Below are 15,745 nucleotides of genomic sequence, written 5' to 3' on the forward strand. Positions count from 1 at the left end.
AGAATACGCTCAGGAATATGAACGTTGTTTGAAAGCATCTCTCCAGTTTTAAAGAGTCTGCCTGGATTTCTGGTGCCATAAAAAAAAATAAAAAATCTAAAGAGCTCCAGTTTAATCTAATCTAATCTGAAGAGCTCCAGTCTGTGCCGTGTAATTGGTTTTAAAAGGATGCCTGCTGCCCACACCAATTATTGGTTTCTCTTGCTGTTGCCACAGGCTGTGACGAGATTCCGTGACAGTATGTGACTGGAACGCTGGCTGTACTTCATATGTTGCACCTCAGTGGGCTTAGCAGAGAGCAACACAGCCAGCCAGCCAGCCAGACAGACAGGGCGGCAGGCGGGCAGGCACGGGGCAGGAGGAGTGCATCATTCTCCTCCTCCGCAAAAGAAAACAGCGAGGCAGAGGAGTGGAAAGCAACCCACAAAGACAGGTTATTAATCTCCGCTGTGCTCTGAGTGGGTGCCTCAGCTTTACTAATGTGCCTGCATCTCTTTCACAACTCCTCACCTGCGACCACGCAGGGGGTGGGTGGTGGGGTTCCATACAGAGAACCTGAGGAGGAGCTGGGGTCAACATCCTGGACCAGACGGGAGTCCCTCGGTTAAATACAGGCCCACTAATTACAGAGGCAGGACGGCAGGAGGGTGTCAATAAGTTCCTGTTTGTGATTCAGCTCTACATTATGAAAGGCCCGGTGGAACAGTGTGGGCGGCGGAAACAACCTTGAAGAGGCAGATGCACATAAAACAAGAGCGGTGCCATTAAGTTGTCACAGTCTCTAACTGATACGCATCTGATGGTCACTGCAGGCCTCTGTGGGCTCAGACAAAACTATTCCGCTGGCTCTCCATCAAACAAACAGGCAAATTGACTGTTACTACCCATCTCTTTTTGTGTAGTGCTGCGGTGGAGTCAGAAAGTCAGGAGGAGAGAGAGAGAGAGAGAGAGAGAGAGAGAGAGAGAGAGAGAGAGGGAGGGAGGGAGGTGGAACTCAGGGCACTTTGATCCAACAGAAAGACGCCCTGCAGATTTAGAGCCGTGTTTTATGGCTGGGGAAGGAGAGGGTGGTCTCGGGGCACCGTGTCCCAATCCTGTCAGCGTGGAGTGCACTTAAAACTAAAGAAATCAAACTGCTTCAAGTGCTCTTCTCTCTCTCTCTCTGTCTTAATATCTGTGCGTCTCTCGCTCTCTGCGCTCTCTCGGGCCTGTGGAGCTTCCTGGGTGACTGTGCAGCGAGTTTGTCCCGGACATTCATCACTGCCACCCGGGCCGGGGGGATAATATATTCCTCCACTGGCTGCGCGGCGTGGCACACATTACTCATCTTTATATGGGTGAGGGGGGGTGGGGGGAGGCAGGGGGGCGGTGTTCAAGGGAGGGGGGAGCTTGTTCTAGGGGGTCTGTCTGAATTTTCCATCGCTTTCAGCATTTTCTACTGTTAGTGGGACGAATACAAATGGCAGTTAATGGATGCAACGTAAAGTGCGTTTCCCCATTGCTGCCTCCGCCTCCTCCACTAACACTGCCATCAACAGTGCCTGTCCCTGTATGCTCCCTACAGACAGCAACCTACTTCCTGTTCAATACAGTTCTAGTGACATGCAAAACAAAAGCCTGCTTCCTCTTATCAGAGTCATATACAAATTGTTATGCCAAAGTCACACAAATCTGTCAGGAAGAGTGATACAACTAGTGAGAAACGGTTGTTGAGTATATTGTCAAAGAACCAAACATTAAGAATGCGGTCACAAATATGGAGACTACATACAGTAGTGTATTTTAATGTACAGTCAATGAACATTTAATTTAATCCAGTATCAGCAAAACATGTGTTAATATTAAGTTGGAGTATTTTATGTTTGTATAGTGTATGATATAATGGGCCTGTAAATGGCATAACAATTGTGCACATACAGTATGATTATATAATAGACAATCCAAATTCATGCTATTTTCAAGTTATAAAAAGTTACTTTAATTCTTCCTATGATCTCAGTTGCCCATGGGGATGAACTGCTCATAACATATAATGTTGATTATAGCACCATGTGCTATGGCAACAGCAACGCATAAGGATGCAGAAGCCAATAGCTCCTCTAAATTATGCTACATTTCTGTTTTTTTTATTCATCATTTAACTGGCTTTATAGCTGAAATACAGCAGAAAGTACTATCATCATCACTGGAGAGGAAAGCTTGTTTTGGATGAATGCAGTGGGCTTCATGGTAGCTCCTGGCTAATGACTAGTTGCAGGAAAAGGAAAAGGACAAAATGGGAAAAAAACAACATGGAATCAGAGACTGCTGTGCCCACAGAGACTTGTCTCCATCACAACATCTCCAATCGAGCTGTTGCACGACGGGTGCGCTGTGTTCTGTGCTGACAGAGTGCAGAACTAAAGCTGGACGAGGCGAGACGGACTCTGTCTTTGTAACATTGATGCTTGGTGCTCACACACAATCACCATACTGTTGCTGCTCATTCCATACACCCTGATGCATTACATGTTTCTACATATCTGTATATGATAAAACTTTATATATGTTCTGTAATTTCTGTTGCCTGAAGGAGTTTACAAACTTTAATTTTGTTATGTGTAATGAGGAATAAATTAGCTTTTGCCTTGTACCTTTATATAATTATTTGGGTATTAGAATTAATCAGAACTTTGTATTCCAATCACACATTGAAAACCTTGTCACCAAGCTGAAACTTAAACTAGGTTCTTTAATTGGGGAAAAAAAAAATTCCTCTTTCTTCCTCCAGGCAAGGAAACGCTTGATTTCAACAACGCTTTTAACATGATTGGTTTAATTGCTCTTTATGAATGCACCCGACCAGTGCTTGGAGAAGTTGAACACTGTCCTATCAACTTACCTTTGATTTTATTACTAGCTGTGGAAATCTCGCACACCACTGCAGTCTGTATGCTGCTGCCCCATCTCTGTGTACACATTGGTCGGTTTTCATATAAATCCCTCCTTGGGCTGGAAAAACTAAAATCAATATAGCCTGCGCTCTCACAATATTCTACAGACGTCAGTGCCCAGAGTTAGAACAGAATTAGGCAAAAACGGATTTTATATACTCTACCCCTAATTCCTGGAGTAATATACAGAAGGACCTAAACTTGTCAGAGTTGATTGCCATGGCAGAATTTAAGTCAATTTTTAAAGATTGTGAAAAAAGTTCTCTTGGTTAATGTGATTGTTCTTGAATCTCCACAAAAATTGTTCTGCTTTTTTCCTTCTGATCTTGTACTGCACTTTAGCTGTATATTGTGTTCACTCATTTATAGTGCCCAACAGTTGAATGGGTATCTATTGTGTTCACTGTTATAAAGTTGCTTATGATGCCCTCTGGGCCAGGACATTCTTACAAAGGAGATTTTAATCCAAATGAGGCTTTGACCTGTTTAAATAAAGGATATACAGTATAAATCAGGAAGAATAATCCAGTCATGGTGGAGTGTTGAGGCTGAGTTCAGAAGCCTGAGTAAAAAAGCTTCTCTGTAGCAGTATCTTCTATATCACCTGTCAAACGGCAGCAGGGAGCGCAATTAATAATTATGATACATATTTGGTCTTGCATTTTGTATTCCTGCCGCTTGCATCACAAGGCAAAATCTCCCTAAAAATGAAGACGTATGATTCAAGAGACTTTCTTAAGTTTTAATGCTGACAAAATGTTGCTTACTTGGCTGTAGACATTAAAAAAAGACAATTAACTAACAGCTGTTTAATCACGAGCACGCTCATAGTGCTGCTTCTGCAACATGATATCGCACAGAAACATAATGCTCTCGCTCGCACTCATACAGGCAGCTTATCTCCCTCCCTCGCTCACACATAGACATGTTAACATGGCTCTATTGCTGTCCGTCTCAACCTCTCCAAGCCTCACATGCCACGTCTCTATATCTCAGACACGCATGTTTCAAGCTTCATTGACATTTAGAGCAGAGTGTCAGAGATGTCCAGTCATACTGTGTGGTTATTAGAAACTAATCCACAACTGCCAGCCTGTCAGAATAGCCATGTGCCAAATGTATCCCTATTGATACCAATATGCAATGAAATACATTTTTGTGTCAATCAAACAGTGTGTCAGTTAGTGTCACTCTCATATATATTAAAGTAAATACTTAATAATGTGCTTGCAATACATATATCAGATATTTTCTCAATATTGCTAACTGATCATTGCCATGTCATATACATTGTGAAAATATTACCATGTTTTTTTCCAGTACTGTTTTCTATATTAATATAAAGCAGTATATGCACAAATATAGTGATCTATATTTAAAGTAGTCCATTTTAACATACATATAATGAATGTACATTTTCATTAAGATATACAAATATTTACTACAATATATATTATAGAAGCGAAATGACAATTTTTTTGGTAGGAATTGTCACGCTAACTCACCTAAACGAAGAAACTAATGTGACATTAGTGATGCATTTATGTGACGTGATTTGTACCACTTAACCTAAATTACATTACGTAACGTACGTGACAGAACCTAGTTATTTTAACCTGAAATATGACATTTTCCGAAACCTAACCACATAGTTTAGGTGCCTAAACCTAACCAAATTATTTTTTCCACCTAACCCTAACCAAACCGTGACCATTTGACAATGTTGAAAACATATTTAGACATATGTCTAAATATGTGAACTGTTTGTCAGCAAGCTTTATTTTGAAAGTCTAACTCTACAATGCACATTACATATTGCTGACTTGACCACAGAGCTATTCACATGCAAAATTGGTGCTAAAGGGGAAGCTTTAGGTCACTGACCAAGCCACTGTATTTGTTCTCAGAGTGAGAACATGTTGGTACCTTATATGGCCACTTACCAGATTTTTGTATGGGAAAATACATTTATACTGAATATTGTACATGCAGCTTTGTAGTCGTGCTTTGAATGCACCCTAATCTTCTTTCCACAGTGTCTCTTTTCAAAGGAGCAAAGTAATTACAGTAAAATCTCAAAAAGCAATTCTAGTAATGCCCTTAACACTTCTTGTTCTGGGGACATAATTGAATAATTAGAATTGAGGGTACGTTTGATTCAAATGGAACTCTCAAGGCGAGCACTTCTGACAAAAGCTCATTTAACGGTAAAGAGCAAACTTCCAGAAGGAACGACTGAGCACAAGGTCTGAGAGAGGTTGTCTGCAGTGCTGCGAGGTTTCTCTGCAGCAGCCGCTGAGGTATAGGTGGAACCACAGGGGATCCACAGGAGTAATTCATTGCCACTGCAGATGTTCAAACAGTCAGAGTGCATCGATCCTGCGTCCTCTCCTCGAAACACAGGCAAGCCAAGGTAGTGCCTGAACACACTCTTTATCCAGACCTTTCACCATATCGGAGGCTTTGTTAAAGTGTTTGTCTTTTTTTCCTGTAGACTCAGGGTAGCACAGCACATCACCAAAAGCTGAAATACATTTGTTTGCTTCTCTCATCTCTATTCAGTAAAACTGTGCTGATAATGTCTGAGTAGGCTGTTTGCTTACATAATCAAATGCATTGGGTTTACTCCTCAAATTCCAAGGTGGATGCTGTCTATCTCCACAACAGCTGTGGGCAGATGGTGTGTTTTAATCGGTTTTAACAACACAGTACCATCTCCCAAAGATCTGGCCCCTCTAATATGAGGTAAACTATGCTACATCTGTTAGGTGCAAATCCAATATATGATGGTATTTACAAACCGGCGTTATGAAACCCCAGAGGAAATTCAAGCTTTTAGAGGATCAGGGCCAAGCAAAACTAAATAAATTACAGTTTCCAAAAGAAAATGAGAGGTATCACTTCATAAATTCAATTTGGAGATCATTCTCCTGTGAAGAGGAAAATTCAGCTTACATTAAAGAAGTCTGCAAGGTGAATCTGTACCACTTCAATGCATTTATTCGCAGACAATTTAAAGATCCAGTGTGTAGGATTTAGGAGGATTAATTGGCGGAAATGGAACATAACATTCATAATTAAGGTTTTATTTGTGTGTAATGACCATAAACTAAGAAACCTTAGAAGGTAACCTTGTTACCTTAGAATAAGCCTTTTATCATCATCAGTGGTTTTTCACAGTGCTTCTCAAATTTATTGCGGCCATCTTAAATAACGGTTAGATGAGGAGTGTTCAGTTGGTTGTAATTGGCATACCCCTTTAGTGCATTTTCATTTTGGATGTCCATGTCTTGCTTTGAGGGCGCTTTGATTTGTAGATGGGAAGAGCCAGGCAGCAAACCAGCAAGCCTGGGGATTTAAGGGGTTTACATGTAAACATCATTTCACCTGTCATGAGTGGTGCTGTCACAGCCCAGGTGCCAGGAAAAATGTTAGCAGTTAACATTTCACTGTGTTTTGGCAGCCAAAACAGGTATTCCAAGCCAAAACAAGTGGTTTCCGGCCAAAAGACCATTTGTACTGCATTGTCCAAAATCAAACCTATAGAAACGTAAAAATGTAACATAAAGAAATGTAAAGTTTCAACAAAGGTCATAATAAGCTGCATTCACAGTCGACCTATGTGATGACGACAGGCTGAATTCTACAAAACCAATTGAATCCCATTTTGCTGTCAATCACCTGCCATCTCAGATCCCGCCCTTCCCTTAACCATTCTCATAACCCCTGTGTTTCCCATCACCTGTGCTCTTCTGCTCGTCTGCACATTTGCTCCCACTTCCCTTTTGCTTTACAGTATACAATAAATACCAGCCCATTGTTTTTCATTCCTGGCCAGATGTTCTAATGAGTATGCCAATTACGTTATGGCTTCCATCTCTGTTTGCCTGATCCTTGTTTGTCTCTAACCTTGCTTGCCTCTTGCCCTACACATTTTTTCATCTTCCAAGTCTGCCTGCTATTGATCTGCCTGTTTCTGACGGCATGTAAAGCTGAACTTTTACCTTTGCCTGTCAGATCTGTTAGTTGTGCATAGGTTTGCACTGACTGCCCATAAAGCTTTATTGTTGTCTGAAAACCATTAAAAATACATCAGCGAGCCACACTGTTCCACTACGTGACCGTTCCTTCATTACCATGAACCCCCACACACACACTGCAGTTTATTTTGATTCAATCCCACATACACCATCCTGCTGCCAGAAAAACTCACTAAAGCACCAAATGTGGATTAATTTGCTGCTGAAAATAGTCCCCAACAAATGTAATATGTAAAGTAAATGTAAATGTAATAGCACAGGGCAAAGCCTTTTCACTCAATTTGGGCTCAGACTTTGCATTTAATTAGCATCTGATCTACCAGCGCAGAGGCTCATTACACTGGCATCGTTGTGCAGGTGGAGCAATCGGAGCAGGTCGGTGGAGGATTTATCTGAGATCACCTCGCTCAGAACAGGAGGGATAATGTGATGCCGCATAACAATAAAGCAGAGACATTCACGTCACTTGAGAATAAAAATGTCTTTTACTCATTAAATTATAACATGGACAACTCTGTAAACCTACATTGATGCAAGTCAGAAAACGGAGATAAATTCAGCCAAATGCACATTTACATCATTAGCTTTCCTCTTTAAATGTTTAAAGTTAATTAATAACAAGATTCCCTGAACTCCCTGTCTGCTCTTCGATAGCTGTTATATTGTCTTCCCTTTAATTCATTTTCAAACTTTTTGCAAATGATATGAACCTTGATTAATTCACCAAGCATCAGCATTTAACAACATCTGTCGTTTTGTCTGTACTCTCACTTCATCATATCTTAGCTTGTAATTGATGAGGTTGAAGAGTGCTGTGCACAGATCACCAATCTTCACCAGCTGATCACTGACAGGCGTACTACCAGGTAAAACACAGCATCACTGATGTTCGCACTTTTCTTCTTGATCAACACATCTGTACTTTGACTAGGCCTGTAGTTGTCCCTAATCTGGTTTGCAGTGAATTGACTAGGTTATCAGTGTGTTGATAATAACCAACTTGAGTAAATATTAGTCATTTGTGTCATTATTTTTTATTATTATTTATGTGTTACTCCCTGAGAAATTAACAATGTCAAAAAAATCTCCTATCTTGTGATATCAAAGTAAGTAAAACAAGAAAATCCTGGATCTGTCTTTTTATCTCAAACCATCCTCCATCTGTGTATTGTGGAAATCCATCCAGTAGTTTTTTGTGTAATCCTGCTGACAAACCAACCAACCAACAAACAAACCTTTTGATTGTTAATTGTTATATTGTTTACTTAATAATTATACTATTATTCTTATTATTCTTATTATCATCATTTGTAGTTAATATTATTATTTCACTCAGGATCTCCATACACCTCTATACCCTTATGTATGATGGAAAGCAGTCGCTGAGAGTTCAGAGTATATTTGGACCCATAGATGACTAATTTATATGTAATTTTCTTAGTTGGATGAATTGGATGATGGAGTCGAGGTGGAGAGTTGCAGCACTCCTTGCATAACGAGCATTAATGGCAGCAGAGCTAATACACAGAACATGTCGATCTTAAGGAAAAAAGTAGTTTGGAGACCCAATGAATTCATACTTTAAGGTTTGATTTGTTCATAGCTTGTCATTTATTTTATCTAACCATAAGTAAAATCCATTCTGTCGGTGCAGTGACCTATCACTTTCATATATTTGTGTTCTATGAACAATCCAATAGAAACATCTGTTTTAAAGACTGGTTTCTGGTCTATCCACAGCACACAGAGCTGCCCGGCTAATGCTTACTCGTGTAGAAGAATGCATGTTGAGGATTATGTCAAATATCACTCTCTCGGGCAACATCCGTAAAAACTGAACAACTGGCCATAATAATGGGATTCAGAAATGTCACTGCTTTTCCTGGCACTTGCATGTCTCTCCGCCAGAAGACAAATGGTGCCCTTTAACTGAAACGTCTCCTATGGCTTTTTCACCTCCAGTCATCTGCCAGTCCCCACAGATTACCCAACACAGTCAAGAAAAAGTGCGGCACCATTTGGTTATTTTCATGCAGAGAAACAAGGTGTTAATAGAAAAAAAAAATAATAATAATAATAATAAAACACATGTGGCAGAGATTTTTCTCTTTCTCCAAGCCACTGATGAGCAAATTTCTACTGTCAAAACAACATGGGTTAGTGCTCATGCTTCACCGAGCAATGGGAGAAGAAAAAAAAAGGAAATGTAGAAAGGGAGGAGAGGGGCATGATCGCTTTATAAAAATTTAATTCATCAGAGGAGGCAAAATGACATGCAGAGCTGAATTCAGATCACGTCTGAGTCAGCAGCGACAGGTGAGATAAGGATTACTGGGACCTCCTTCCTGTTTAGAGGTGCCCTCTCACCTCAGGTAAGATCCTCTGATTTACATGACTCCAAAGAGGAAAGAGGTTGATACAAAAATGAGGAGCTGAGACGAGTGCACTCAGATGCACCTCGAGGGGGGTAAAAAAGAGAGGGAGGTCAAAAGAAACTGTTTCAAAAAGAAGTCTGCAGGTTTGCTGTCATGCACGAGTGTCAGGCTTTTATTTTGTTGGTCAAAAAGGGGAAAAAAGAGAGAAAAATACCTTCATCACCGCCACCATCATTACTGTTGAAATCTGCGCCTTGCGCCTTGTTTGAGTTGGCCCCTGGTGTTGAGGAGAAAAGTAGAGTAAGGGGAGACATTTAAAAAGAAAAAATAGAGAAAAAATAAAAAAAAACTTTTTTTTCCAGCAAAAAAAAAAAAAAAATCTGATTTAAAAATGCATGAAAAAGGTTAGGGGGTGGATGCTGTGTGAGGAAAAACAGATTCATTGTGAGCTGAAAAAGCTGTGGTATGATGAAGTCTTTCGCTAACAAAGTGCAAAACAGCAGCCCAGCAGGGCCAAAACAGCAATTTGTGACCAAACAGTTCCATCAGCTGAAACAAATCTGCCACACTGATGTGATACACACTCTCATTAACTGTATAATCAGTGTGCAGCATCAACGCAAGCCCATCACTCAGACATGAAGAGCTCATGTTTCTCAGGGATGTGATGATCGCTCAAAGGATGGTCTGTGAGTTGAAAGACATTAAAAACAAAGCAATGTTCTCAGGTCAGAACCATTTCTGTCAGATGTGACAGTCATAGTCCTAACAGATGCGTAATTAACATGCAAACATGAGACTGACATGAATCTTCTCACCGCAAGCTCGTCAACATTGCATCTCCGTCTCTTGGCTAACGTGCTGCCAAAATCAAATACATATATTGTATTTCATCGATGAAAACTGTTATTAATTTTTTTTTTTTTTTTCAAATAACATTTCCCTTTCTTATATACTTTATGTAAAGTAGTATGCATGACTGGTAGCCACTAACTTTTATCTAGAATCAGTATTTTAGGTATTTAAAGGGCTGTTTCATCCAAATTCCCCAAATTATTCATAAACATATTTGTTCAAAATTTTGGAAAAATATGCTTATTCACTTTCTTGCCATGAGGTATATTGATAACATCAGTGTCATGACTGTGCAGTTAATATGAAGATGGAAGAAGAAGATGGTTAGCTTAGCCTCACTCTCATTTACAGATTAGGTCCCAATCAGACAGAGAGAGGCGCACTACATGACTGTTTTTGTTGAAGCACAACGGACTAAAAAAGTGCAGCGCTGTGCCTTTTAACACTGTTTTGAGGCTGTTCCTCAAAAAGGCAACAGTGATCTGTGTGGGCATGATGATAGGTGCTTTTCTGCTCTGAGTTGAAGTCTTTTTTTTTGTTTCAAAACTCTGTTCAGAGTGTGTCTAAAATGCAAGATGAGCAGGGTGCATAAGTGGCATGCAAATCGCTCACTGCTCATAGAAAACAAGTGGAACAGACACCTCTTACTGCATAAGCTGTGCTCTATCTGATTGGTTACGTTATATATCTGGTTGGTTTAACTGAAGCAACACTCAAAACAGTGAAGTTGTAGTTTTATATGATTCACATTTTATAGAAATACAAAAAATACTTCCAAAAAGGTAAAAAACTAATAAAGCAATGATGAAAAAATGAATTAATCAAATCAAATAAAAGGAACACATCACAACACTTTAAGCCATTGGTTCCCTAATGGGTGCTGCTGCACCCTGGGGTGCCTTAAGCACAATTCTATTTGAGCATTTTTAATAATGTTTCATCAGCTAAAGACTCACATTTGTTGGTTGTCAACGCAACACAATGTGATTTTCTATTTTCTGGCAAGAAAGTGTTTTCGGGCGCTCTGTAGTAAGAAAAAAAAAATATATAAAAAAATTGCAAACTGAGCTCAAAGAAATCTGCCAACAAACACCACATAGCTCAACACAGTCTAACAGGACTGAATCTGAGCCCACCAACCAATCTAAAATCAAAGTCAACAGTACTAGCACTACTGTACTGTGTATTCCCAACATCATATGTGATGTGGCTTTCTTATCACTGGTATACATGTAAAAGGAGGGTGTTGTCTTTCCCAACATTAACACTAGGCTCCATTAAAGTGCCTGAAATCTTTTGTCTTGTTTTGTTTTGATTCTTTGTGTCTGTATGCCTTGAATATAAAAGTATATAAATGGAAAGAAATGGAAAGAAATACTGTTGATATATTGGCTTATTTGAATGGTATGTATTAATTACTTTCAGTTAAATATTTACCTGTGGTGCTCATATTGACTTTTAGTCTGAATGATAGAGTTCTGTTCTTGTCCGAATATTATATAATATAATATAATATAATATATTGTAATGTAATGTAATAATGCTAATAAAGGCTCAGGTGTCTTTTGACAGGGCATGGTCTAAAAAAGGAAATAAAAAGTAGTTGTCACAGGGTCTCTTTTGATCTTCTGATTCTTGAATATATGCTCCTGCAGATTTGTTTTTCTTTTGTCAATATACTGTTGAATTAGTGGCAGAATTCACAGAGACAGAACCAGGACAAATCAAACCATTTGGATGAAGAAACACCGTTTTGGGGGTGATCTGTTATTACAGCATACTTGTTGTACTGCACACACATTGCTGTCTGTACAAATACAATTCTGATCGGGCCAGAAGCATGAACTGGTGTGTCCGACTGTGGTGAACAAGGGCAGATCAATCATGTCAGATCAGAGAAAAAAACACCCCCAACAGTCACCGCTACTATGGAATCATACTATTTTTTAAATATACCTGTGCTTGGTTTCAGTTACAGATGTTGATCAAAATAATGAGTGGTAGGGTTGGGGTTGGTATAAGTGTATTCTAGGAACTCTATCAAGCTCTCCAACCCAGAGAGGTATTTGGATGTTAAACATGAGGTGATGGGCATTAGTTGTAGATACAGCTCCTGTAATTGGAGCTCTCTTTGCCAGCTGGTGGCTTGCCAAATAAACATGAACAGCAAGCAGACAAGCTTTACTTACAGCAACATTTGAGACGCAACCGCTTTCAAAAATATTAAGGTCCTTCAGTCTTGATCTTGTCAGATAGCACTGACCTGTTGGACAGGAATGGGCATCAGGCAGCAGTGTTAGCTTATAAGATGGAAGCATATTTACAGTAAAGCAGTGTGATATTAGCTCAGGCTCCACTTCACTCCACTGTCTTTTCAGACAAATAGCTTTGCCTGCTGTAACTGGTGGAGAAAACAATCTTTTCATGCTGAACTTTCAGCTCTTCTACTTTTCGCCAACAGCTGCTGGGAGATATCCAACCCAATGATCACAATAAATGTTATCTCTGGACGTTTCTGCAATACCACAGACAAGTTCATTTCTCTGTCTCTGTTGTCACAAAGCTGTGCTCATGCTCTGCTTAGGTTTAGACCTAAAAACCACATGGTTAAGGAAAAATCATTCTATGGCTTAATATTCCTGTTTTGGTCGCCACGATCATGGATGATAATGTCCAACTTCCTGTTAAAAATACCTGGTATTGGTCATAACAAAAACAATTGAAAATGTCCATAGGTGTTCTTTAAAAAACAACAGCTTTGATTTGAACTCCAGTGGGCCGTTTGGCAGCCTAACTGACTATAATACCGCTTCCTCTGTCTCCTCCACCTCCTGATGTCAAAGTCAGCTAATGAGCATTGTAATGTAACCATGACATGCCACGTTTGGCACAGATGTCAATCTTGGACGTATCTGTGGTTTGCAGAAATTTTACTGCTAACTTTATATCCTGGTGACTGGGCTGGAGATCTACAATGTACAGGACTCAAAGCCTTCTGCAGAATATCCACTTGGTTGGTTAGATTCATATATCTGTTTGTTTTCATCACTGATGGCTATGCTATTGTTAGACCACCGCATCTGTCTTTGTAAAGATCGACAGATTATTGGTTTTGTGCCCTGACAACTGCCATTTACATTTAAGAAATCCAATTTAAAGAGATTTGCAACATGTTTTTTTTTTTTTTGGACAGAGCCAGACTAGCTGTTTCCCCTTGATTCCAGTGGTTGTGCTAAGCTAGGCTAACTGCATCCTGACCTCAGCTCTGTATTTAACATGCAGACATGTCACTGATATCACTCTTCTGAAACAAAAGTCTATTTTCCTAAATGCTGAACCATTCTGTTTCCTCAACTTGTTCTTGCAACTCGTGATCTGTAAGCTGTGGTGACTTTCAAAAGCTCACCAGTTCAGAGGGAATGTAATCATTTTGATAATACTACTTGCCGCTAAAACAAAACTATGGAGTGTGTCTTTAAAATAGGAGGTATAATATGGGCTTATGGCTGCAAGAGCTGATGCACTGTAATAAAACAAAGCAGGCATGGTATAAATGAGTGATTTTACTAAAAAAAAAAAAAAAAAGGCTTATTATCCATGCTGCCCAATAGTCCTTAAACTCTTACACTGTTCACAATGTATCATCTGCTCATCTCATTGTGCTCCCACCTCCATGATGCGTGCTGCAGCAGTCACTGATCAGCAAATGGTGGAGAATAGGTCTCAACAGGCACATAATGTGGCAGCATAGCTGGGATGGTGGAGTGTTTGCACAATATAGCTGCTCACTGAGAGAGAAAGCTGCACAAATACGGGCTAGTGCCATGTCAGTGTAACCTGGCCAGGCGTGAACAAGCACATCTGTTCAGGCTGTTCTTGCGCACACACCTACACACACGCGCGCACACACATACACACACACACACACACACACACAAAACATGCCAGCCTCAGTGAATAAGAAAACATAAAGATGTATATATGTACAACCTCCATTTCGTGAAATGAATATTTCACAGCTGCTTTACACACTCAGAAAAGTAAAATGTACAGTACATGGCTGTCATGAGCTTGGATGCTGAATTTACAATCACCTTTGCTGTATTTGTTATATAAAACTTGTGATCGTAATGAATCGGCTGAGAGATGCGACTTTATGGCCAGCATGACGACAGGTGATCAGTGTGCAAAGCTCAGCATTCTGAAATTCAAATGAAGTTTGCAGTGTGTACAAGTGCAAAGTTATAAATACAATGGCCCTGAAGGGACCAATAGAGTTATTATGATTTATTCATGTATTAATGTATTACCATTATATACAGTCTAACTTGTAAAAAACGTATCCACCTTCTTCCTAGCCCCCATGACTGAGACAACTTTTTCCAAATAACATTGATTATTAAGTTAACATATTACAGAACTTGTGACACACTTCCAGTAATTCACTTATGTTACATGACGTTGAGTTACGTCATTTAAGTGAACGTAACCCTAACCCTATGTAACAAGACTGAATGTAGTTATTTCAACCCAAAGAACGATCTTTTCCTAAACCTAACCTAAGAGGTTTTAGTGCTTGTTAACGGTGATTACACTCAAATGAAAACATACATTTAAAATGAATACTCTGCGGTCAAGCTACTGATAAAACATACTGAGAAATGTCCACAATAAAGCATGCTGACAAACCGAACCTGCTTAGGTATGTTTAGGAAAAGATCATACTTTGAATTAAGATAATTACCTTCAGTTGTGTTACACAGGCTTATGGTTACATAAGTGATATAACTCTGTATACTACTACAATAGATGGACACTTCAAGGATTACTGCAGTGCTAGAGGAGTGAGAATGGGCTGGAATGATATACATGGAATTTGAGTTACAGTGTGCAAAATAAAGCCACGGAAGAAAAACAAATAGGTAGTAAGAAGAATGCTAGTGTGGTGAGTGTGACTGCTGCTGACAGCAATCAACTGACAGTGAGAAACACAGCCTTTGAAAAAAAAAACGGGCAAGAAAATAAATGACATTACGCACATATTGATAGACTAATGGTATGTTTTTGAGTCAAAGTAAAGAAAAAAATGCCACACTGGAACAATAACCGTATTATGTGTGCTGACAGCCGCCACAACAAGCTCCTCAGAGGAAACAGAAGTGAAGAAGTGTCCAAGCTGTTTTCCATCTTTGATATGTGTCATTCCGCATCACGTGACATCCTGTATTTTTCCAGGGCTACCTTGAAGACAGGCTGATGGCAACCAAGCGCTGCATGTCACAAGACTACAGATTCAAATGTCACATCCTGGCTGTTGTTATATCTGTTGCTTTTGACGCAACATTAGGCGGACTGAGAGAAGGGGGAATTCATGAAACAGATACTACCTCTCCGTCGCTCTGCTGCGTCGTGACTCAGTCTGAAGTCCTACAGCCTCTCCCTGCATTATATTCCTGTCATAAGCCCCCATGCAATGAAAGAGAAAATGGCAGCTGCATTCAAAGGCACTTTGAGCACTTGACGGCCACTTAGTGCTGAAAAA

General features: G+C 39.8%; 1 protein-coding gene across 2 annotated transcripts in view; it reads right to left on the minus strand.

Annotated features, from left to right (window-relative positions):
* nlgn4xa (neuroligin 4 X-linked a) overlaps positions 1 to 15,745 on the minus strand; it is a 111,070-nt gene that overhangs the window by 63,518 nt on the left and 31,807 nt on the right. The window contains exon 3 of one of the 2 annotated variants that reach the window (XM_030410141.1): positions 9,563 to 9,625. The exons of the other annotated variant lie outside the window; for it this stretch is intronic. Coding sequence (XP_030266001.1) covers positions 9,563 to 9,625 — 63 coding nt within the window. The remainder of the gene's footprint in view (positions 1 to 9,562; positions 9,626 to 15,745) is intronic. 2 annotated transcript variants of the gene reach the window in all.

Source organism: Sparus aurata, chromosome 24 (genome assembly GCF_900880675.1).
Source record: "Sparus aurata chromosome 24, fSpaAur1.1, whole genome shotgun sequence".
Taxonomy (NCBI): Eukaryota; Metazoa; Chordata; class Actinopteri; order Spariformes; family Sparidae; genus Sparus; species Sparus aurata.